The 9,685-nt window shown below is 41.2% G+C and overlaps 2 protein-coding genes across 2 annotated transcripts; both read left to right on the forward strand.

Annotated features, from left to right (window-relative positions):
• The first annotated feature begins 468 nt into the window (after nt 1-468).
• On the forward strand, nt 469-2,280 carry LOC143187756 (uncharacterized). Its single transcript, XM_076391973.1, has 2 exons — nt 469-1,967; nt 1,998-2,280. Exons 1-2 carry the CDS (start codon nt 469-471, stop codon nt 2,278-2,280), a joined length of 1,782 nt encoding a protein of 593 aa, XP_076248088.1.
• Nucleotides 2,281-2,295: 15 nt separating this feature from the next.
• LOC143187757 (uncharacterized) lies at nt 2,296-9,418 on the forward strand. The gene is made up of 2 exons (XM_076391974.1): nt 2,296-3,412; nt 9,253-9,418. The coding sequence occupies exon 1, from the start codon at nt 2,296-2,298 to the stop codon at nt 2,890-2,892; it is 597 nt and encodes a 198-aa protein (XP_076248089.1). The 3' UTR covers nt 2,893-3,412; nt 9,253-9,418.
• The last annotated feature ends 267 nt before the right edge of the window (nt 9,419-9,685 follow it).

A 9,685-nucleotide genomic window follows, 5' to 3' on the forward strand; every position in this document is an offset into this window, starting at 1 on the left:
CATACCAGGCACTGAGCAATAGGAGACGGAAAATACAAGAGGCCGCTAAAGAAGAAATAAAGAAGCAACAGGAGAAAACGCGACAAAGGTTACCGACAGCTAGAATAGAAAGAGAATACAGAATAGGACAATACGTAATGGTCAGACGAAGGCAACCGCAGGACAAGAGACTCGACTCACCGTGGGAAGGACCATACAAGATAATACGAGTTATAGACAACCAAGCAGTTGCAATAAGGAAAAACAATAGGGAAGTAACGTATCATTTATCGGATGTAAAACCTTTCTTTGTTGCAGAAACAGAAGGAGAAAGTCCAGAAGCAACGCAAAGCCAAAATGAAGATGAATCAGCTACCGAAACTTCTGATTCTGAATATTTTAGTCCACAAAGCTTGGATGAAACCACTCAATAAAGAAGAGATAACCATAACACCAATAGAAGAAAAGAAATCGGTCTACCTAGAACACATGAAGAAAACGCAGATATACCATGGTACATGGAAAATGACGGTGGGAATAGAATACGGGCATTTGCAAGAGGAGACAAAACTGTTAATGCTACAAACAAACCAACCAGCAGAAAGATGTAAAGAAATCGAACCGTGCCTAAGCAAACAGCGAATAACACTCCAACTAGATCGAAACAACCGACTGAGTCAGGAGTTAACATCCTTGAGGAAATTCATTGGACACGTGCAGAAAAGAGGATTACTGAATGTAATATGGGAAGGAATGAAAGTATTATTCGGGACGATGTCAGCCTCAGACGCAGAATACTATAACAATGAATTGGATAAGTTAAGAGAAGACAACCTCAAGATAGCACACTTAATAAAAGATCAAACCACAGTGTTACTTCATAAAATGCAAAACAACCTAGGAACTTATAAATATATACAACAACAAACGGAAAATCTGAACATTAACTTTCAACTATTACAGAACGCAACAAAAGAAGAAATTTTCAATATGGAAATAGATGAGACATTAGCAGATCACATATTCCTCTACCACGATGTGTCAGCCACTATGCAAAAACTTCAAGAAGCTATAGTGGACGGAAAACACGGAATAGTACACCCAACGATTTTACCTCCTAAAGAGCTATTTGACGCAATCAAGAGTACCACCCAGTCCGAAAAATTTCCAGTACCACTAAAAGAAGAATACTATGGCACACTATTGGATGTAAGTGAAATAGCGATAACTCTCACGAAAGAAAAGCTAATTTATAATTTCCGAATTCCCATAATAGAAGAAGACATATACATGCTATACAAGCCAATTGCCTTACCAACGTATTCATACCTACAAGGATACTCTATATACAATATAGAACTCGAATACCTGCTCTTAAACGAACCGCGAACAGAGTTTATGCCTATCAACGAAGAAGAAAAAGCACAGTTTAAAACTATAGGAAACCAGTACGTGGCACGGAGGAAACACCCGAATTACCTCACGTCATCATCAAATGCATGCCTGATAGCGCTACTCCTGAAAAAGGGCCAAGAATGTTCACAAAAATATATCAAGTTGCAAGGAACGTTGTTCATCCAACTCTTGACTAACCAAGATTGGATAGCAATCACCCCAAAGAGAGAACAGCTACACGTCCTACGCGATAAGGAAGAACCGCATGTAATAACAATACAAGACAGAAATATAATACACCTACCACAAGGCGGCGTAGGAACTACAGAAGAAGCCATAATAAAAGCCGGAGGAGATAAAAGGAATATCACGCTCAATATACCTGTAGAAACAATAGAGCACCAAGATCACTGGAAGCAAACATTGGCGGAAAAACAAATCGACGTACAGGATCTAAACATAACGTATCTCAAGAAGACTCAAGTGACAGCGCGAGACCTCCAATTACTAGGAACCACCATAGATGTAATAAACCAACAGATTGAGACACTGTCATTAAAGAAGAGAACAATGACGGTAATGGAACATCTCAAGTACTAAACGGCAATATTGGGGTATATCAGCCTAATAGGAGCAGGACTATATGTCCTATACAAAATAAACTGCTTACAACCGACATGGAACCTATTAAAGGGAATCTTCAGACCGTGCACCATCATCTACGACCACTGTTCGTTGGGAAGATACGCACAAACAATAGATAGAACACCAGCGGAACCAGTAAGAATGACGGATCTAATGCATCAAGACGAAGAACCACCTCAATACCAGGAACAAGAAACCTCACCAAGACCAAGACCACCTAGGAGAGGATTTTACAAACTTACAGTCAAAGAAGTTCAATAATTCATGTGTTGCAGGATGGGGTACACCGCCGAGTACACATTAGAGGGAAACCTATTAGAAGATGAAACCAGAAAACTGGAAACATTCATTGACATCCTAGAAAATTTCGTCTGCGCCAGAGGAATAGAAGACGACAGCCTAGTCTATACCACATTGGATGACGACGAGCAAGATCAATATTATTGCAAAAATTGTCAGCCAGAACTCACCTCGCTCACCCTTGAAGACAGAAGGAACACGTGGAAATACGCGAAGTACGGCATAGAAAGACACATTTTATCAACCCGGGCCTTAGCAGAAAGAGAACTTTGTAGCATGTGCGGAAAGAATATTCACAAGTATAGACGCGCCGAAGACTGTAACATCTGTTCGCTATACGTTACCAAATTTTTCTTTTTCCTAAAGCATAAGACACTAGACCTTAGAAGGTATATGCCGGCCTGCTATAGTGTAAATGTAAATTACGAAAACAAAACCAATCAGTATCTACCGCGAACATTTAACGAATGGGCACGCGAAAGAGATATAGCTACAAAGTTAGACCACATCCTAAACGTTGCGGAGGAACTAGAATACAACCTAATACTATTAGATAGGAACGTAGAATTGTAATCAAAATGCGAGGACGCATTTTCTTTCACCCCAGGAGGAATCTCACGGGCCGAGCGAAGTAACAAAATAAACCAAACGAAAAGCTAACGTTAGAAGCGACGCAAACGCGACGAGCCAAACGTACGCCGAACGCAAAAGCCAACGTTGGGAATCTCATGGTCCAAGTAAACACGATGAGCCAAACGAAAAGCCGACGCGAGGAAGCGATAAGAAAGAGTATAAAGAGGGGGGCAGGCGAACGCGAGAGTTAGTCCTGAGTTAGACTCTGGTGGTTTTCACGTCAAAATCATTGTCAATAGTTGTAACGTCAATTGTGAACGAATAAAGGTTCCTCTTCTCGAAACTTCGTGTGTAACATATTTGGTGGCAGCGGTGGGATTTCCTGAAAATCGTTGCTGAGTCAACGTAGCTGCGGAGACGGCCAGCGGATTCCGAAACCACGAGCAACGAAGAGAATACCTGACGAAGAGCCAACTCTCTAAGAAGTACGAAAAAGAAAGGAAAGAAAACAAAAACCAAGGTAAGATGGCCGAATCAGAAACTGTTACTAAAATGCTCTCTGAAATAATGAATCGATTGGAGAAGTTAGAAACGAAGGGTGAATCACTCCGGAGAGAGGATCTCCTCTCAAAATCAATGCAGTCTGTACTGACAAGCGATAACGAATTCGAACCGGCTCCGTGTACATTGAACGAATTATTAGGAACTGTGTCCGAGTTTGACGGAGAAACATTACCGGTTGAGAGACCTTCATTTGTCAAATAGAAACAGCCAAACATAATGTCCAGAAAGAAAAAGCCCAGCTATTGTTAGGAAACATATTAGGCCAAAAGATAGTTGGAAAGGCCAGAACGGTGATCCGCGCTGAGATGATAGGAACATTCGATGACTTGAAAGAACAATTGCGACAAAACTATGGAACTCCAATCGATTCAACAGTACTTCAATTACAGAGAATTCAATGCAAACAAGAGTTCAGAGAACCCGTAAATTCGTACGTATCCCGGTTCATGAGAATACACGATGCTGCACTAAACGCCGCATTAAGTAGGCCACTACCGACAGGGTATCGCGAACTGTTATTAGAAGAGGAAAAGAAAAAAGGAGTGATAGATTTTATAAATGGATTAGACAAAGAAACCCGGTTAGAGGTAAAAACAGCAAACCCGCGATCAATCCAAGAAGCAATAAACGCGGAAATTATGCAGCAGAGACAGCACCTTTTTAAACCGAACCCAGCGAGATTTCAAAACCGTGTGAACTTCAATGCGAAAAGACCGCAACCGAATTCCCAAGCTCGTTCAAATCCCGTAAAACCCCAGGTGCGAAACACGATAAAACAATGTAATTACTGCAAAAGAATAGGACATCTAGAGGCAGAGTGTAGAACGAAACAATTTCAAAATTTTCAAACGCGCCAAGGCTTCCCAGAAACCCCACCGGCGCACGCAATCCAAGAAAACCAAAAACCCGAACAAGAAACTTCTCTGGAAGAGAACTTTCAGGGGAACACCAGCGAAATGCTATACGAATAAACACGGCAGTAGGGGATCGATTAACGTACGTTACTCTGAAATCAGAAAACGTGAAGACAAGTAAATTCTTAGTAGACACGGGGGCAGCCATATCACTATTAAAAGAATCTATGATCATCGACAAAAAGAAGATATCTAGGCAAAATATACGCGAAGTGAGAACTCTTTCACGAAGTACCTTTAAAACGGCAGGAGAATTTGAAAGAAAATTGTTCGGAAAGAATTTAAGATTTCAAGTAGTAAGAGACGAAGTTATGCAGGAAGATGGCCTGATCGGAATAGATTCGTTGAGAACGTTGCATTGTACATGGGATATAAGCAGAGGACAGTTACGATTAGAGAACAACTTGTTCAAGAGAAAAGAAGACGACAGGGAAGAAATAACCATACCGCCGAAAACGAGCAAACTACAAAAAATTAAAGTAGCTAACATCCAAGACGGAGAAGCAAAGATAACACTAGAAGATACAGATATGCTAGTGTAACGTCCCTAAAGCGATGCTACGTTGTCCATGGAAGAGCGGCTTTCCGATGGACGAAAAGTGGGGTTCGTGTGGCGTGCGGTTGAGTTAAAATCCAAAGCTTAGATCTTTCTTGACATTAATTTATTCAGTAAAACCCTATTCTAATTCTAACGTAAATACAATACTAATGCCTATTCTAATTCGTTAAATATTTATAAGAACAAATAAGGTTAATTATTATGTACAGACGAGGTTATGTTGATCGTAATCGTTATGCGATATACTTCGCGAGAGTTAGGTTATGTGTCTATGATTCGTGAATAGAAATTAAGTTATTAATTATTAATCCGTATTAATTGCGGTAGAGGATCCTCTGTATTAGACGATACGCAGTGTAAGTGTGTGTGTGTGTGCAATAGATCTTGTCTCGTATGCCCTGGTCGCTGCCGAAGTTATAGATGGGTATAACCTAAGAGCGGTCTCAAGGTTTCATGAAACATATAATCTTTGCTTGATTGCCTAAGCATCCGTAAGCCCTTCGTTATCTTTTTTACATCAGTCGCTACCTTGGAGAAAAGACTCTTCAGGCGCGGTCTTAGAAATGCGTCCGACTTAGAATGGCTTCTAGCACTTGTTGGCAAGCGATTCGTCTGCCTACGGCAAGCACGAACTCTATATTAAAGGAGCATCAATTACTATTTGGTAGAACGGTCGCTACCCCTAAAGGAGCGGTCTCGATCTTTAGTATCTCAGCTACCTCCAAGATGTTGCCCGTACTGCACTTGCTTAGAATCGTCGTAGTGCACCTGTCATAAAGCTACTCAAGATTGAACCTGTAAAGGAGCATCGAATACTCTTGATCTCTGGAAAACGGTCGCTACCCCTAAAGGAGCGGTCTCGATCTCACTGGACGAGTATCTCAGCTGCCTCCCAGATCTTCGTCTATTCGCAACTTGATGCCAGAGAGAAGTGTGTTCCTGCTGCTTTCGCAGCTCCTTTTATACTCGCCAGTCGGAGTTCGCACATGCGCAGTTGTTCTAATTCTAATGGCGCTCTTATTCTAATAGTGGCTGCTTTAACATGAAAACGTACGAAATATGCTATACTTATATGAAAACGTAATTAAAATCTATAATATATAATGTGTGTCGTAATACAAAAATGTTTATTAGTAATTGGATAACAGAATACGCACTATTATACAGTTATAAGATAGAAATAGAAAAAGATAGATATGTTTACAATAAGATGGAGAGAGACAGCGATAGTAGAGAGAGATAGAGTGAAATAGGAAGAGACAGAGACAGAGACAGAGACAGAGACAGAGTCGTGGGGCGTTACACTAGTCACGGTGAAAGGTGGAATCGCCCGAATACCTGTAAACAACTTAAGTGAAACAGAAACCAAAAGGGTGAGAGCGACGGAAGTATTGGGCCAGAAAATCCAACCGTCAGATTTCCCAAAAAACCCTGAACCTCTTACGAAGGAACGCGAAGAATTGTTGAAACAAAACACTAGACTGGACCACGTTATAGAAGGGAAAGAACAAATATGGGAAATAATAAAAAGATATCACGACACCTTCGTACTACCAGGAGATCCCCTACCCTTAACAAATTTAACTGAACACTCCATAGAGTTAACGGACTCAACCCTAATACACACCAGACAATATAGGTTCCCACCAATTCATCAAGAAGAAGTGGCAACGCAAGTAAGGAAAATGCTAGAGCAAGGAATAATTAGAGAAAGCAATTCCCCTTTCAATTCGCCATTGTGGATAGTACCCAAAAAACCGGACGCTTCAGGTAAACGGAAGTGGAGACTCGTGATAGACTATCGGAAATTAAATGAGAGAACAAAACAGGACTCTTATCCACTCCCATTAATAGACGAAATATTGGATAAACTGGGCAATGCGAAATACTTTTCTGCATTTGATTTAGCTTCAGGCTTTCATCAAATAGCCATGAGAGAAGGAGATAAGGCAAAAACCGCTTTTTCTACTACAGACGGACACTACGAATATAACAGAATGCCGTTTGGACTGAAAAATGCACCAGCCACTTTTCAAAGGATGATGAACAACGGTCTAAGAGGATTAATTGGAAACACTTGCTTCGTGTATATGGACGATATAATAGTATTTGGAACAACCTTAGAGGAACACAATAAAAATTTGCAAATTCTGCTTGAACGATTATCGAAAGTCGGCCTAAAACTACAACCAGACAAATGCGAATACCTTAAACCAGAGTTATCATATCTAAGACACATAATATCCGCAGAAGGAATAAAACCGAATCCAGAACGAATAGAGAAAATAAAAACCTTTCCAACGTCTAAGAGTCCAAAGGAAATCCAGCAATTTCTAGGACTAGCAGGATACTATAGGAAGTTTATAAGAGACTTCTCGAAAAAAGCGTCGCCGCTAACAACCCTACTCAAGGACGGAATCAAGTGGAAATGGGGAAATGAGGAGCAAACGGCTTTCGACACATTGCGAAGCGCCCTTTGCGACGAACCAGTTCTTGCGTATCCCGATTGGAAAAAACACTTTATATTGACCACAGACGCAAGCAATGAGGCAATCGGAGCTGTGCTTTCGCAAGGAATAGTTGGTCAGGACCGGCCAGTGGCGTACGCATCCAGAACGCTCAACCAGACCGAAAAAAACTATTCAACCACCGAGAAAGAACTCCTGGCAATAGTTTGGGGAATAAAGCACTTTCATCAATACCTATACGGACGAAAATTTAAGGTAGTCACGGATCACAAACCCCTGACATGGGCTATGAACGTTAAGGATTCGACATCTAGGCTTATAAGATGGAGGCTGAAATTAGAAGAGTACGAGTACGAAATAATTTACAAAAAGGGTAAGAGTAACACTAATGCGGACGCCCTATCCCGGATTACGGAAACCAACGTACACATGGTAAACGACGGCGAGACGGATGAGACAAGTGAAAATGTACTGAGCGACCTTCAGGAGGAAGCCGCTCCAACGTATGCCGAATTTAAAAGCAGAGCAAGAGCCCTCGGAAAAGAAGAAACGCTGGAATATGATACTGGACGTGTACCCCGGAGAGGACTCGTCGTAACAACCAGCAAAACAGAGAGGGGGCTGCAAATCGATCCAGAAGCGGAGGAAGAAGCATGGTATGCTGGGCTGAAAACCAAGGTACCTCAAGTGGATGAAATAGAAGTACGAATCCTGGATCCATATGTAAAAGAAACTATCCTGCGAATGATAGAATTCATTCATAAGGAAAAAACACCAGAAAAGCGCCTAATAGTAAGATGTAATCTCACTAAGGATCCGGAAACGCGAGAAGAGAAAGAACGCTTGATAAAAAACGTGCACGAAAGCACGTTAGGAGGACATCAAGGAGTCGAAAAAACGCTCCAACGACTACGGACCACATATAACTGGTCAGGGATAGCAAAGGACGTGGAAAATTTTGTAAGGGAATGTGAGGTATGTCAAAGAGAAAGACTAAAGTATACAGCCAACAGACCGCCTCCAGGAACGCCAGACATACCAATGAAACCCAACGACAAAGTATCGTTTGATACCCTGGGACCCTTACCATCGGACGGGAAGTACCGATACATTTTAGTCATACAGGATTATTTGACAAGGTACGTGCAGCTGGCCCCACTAAGAACAAAAACGCCTAAGGAGGTTATGGAAAATTTTTGGATAAGTTATTGTCGGATATTCGGGGTGCCAAAAGAAATATTAACAGATAACGGTTTAGAATTCAGAGGGGAATTTCAAGAGTTCATAGATGAGAAACTTCGAATTAGACACACGACAACCGCCGCATATCACCCGCAATCGAATGGAAAGGACGAAAGAACTCATAGAGAAATATTCAACTATTTAAGAAGCTTTATAGGAGAAAAAAATGAATGGGTCAAACTTCTACCTGACGCTACCATGTCGTACAATACAACACATAACGAAGTTACTGGAGTATCCCCTTCCGAGTTTATGTCAGGCTGGAAACAGTATATTCCGATAGAAACACGTGAAATGGAATTCGGAGAAAGAATGGCATACCAGGCACTGAGCAATAGGAGACGGAAAATACAAGAGGCCGCTAAAGAAGAAATAAAGAAGCAACAGGAGAAAACGCGACAAAGGTTACCGACAGCTAGAATAGAAAGAGAATACAGAATAGGACAATACGTAATGGTCAGACGAAGGCAACCGCAGGACAAGAGACTCGACTCACCGTGGGAAGGACCATACAAGATAATACGAGTTATAGACAACCAAGCAGTTGCAATAAGGAAAAACAATAGGGAAGTAACGTATCATTTATCGGATGTAAAACCTTTCTTTGTTGCAGAAACAGAAGGAGAAAGTCCAGAAGCAACGCAAAGCCAAAATGAAGATGAATCAGCTACCGAAACTTCTGATTCTGAATATTTTAGTCCACAAAGCTTGGATGAAACCACTCAATAAAGAAGAGATAACCATAACACCAATAGAAGAAAAGAAATCGGTCTACCTAGAACACATGAAGAAAACGCAGATATACCATGGTACATGGAAAATGACGGTGGGAATAGAATACGGGCATTTGCAAGAGGAGATAAAACTGTTAATGCTACAAACAAACCAACCAGCAGAAAGATGTAAAGAAATCGAACCGTGCCTAAGCAAACAGCGAATAACACTCCAACTAGATCGAAACAACCGACTGAGTCAGGAGTTAACATCCTTGAGGAAATTCATTGGACACGTGCAGAAAAGAGGATTACTGAATGTAATATGGGAAG

Source organism: Calliopsis andreniformis, unplaced genomic scaffold (genome assembly GCF_051401765.1).
Source record: "Calliopsis andreniformis isolate RMS-2024a unplaced genomic scaffold, iyCalAndr_principal scaffold0227, whole genome shotgun sequence".
Classification (NCBI taxonomy): domain Eukaryota; kingdom Metazoa; phylum Arthropoda; class Insecta; order Hymenoptera; family Andrenidae; genus Calliopsis; species Calliopsis andreniformis.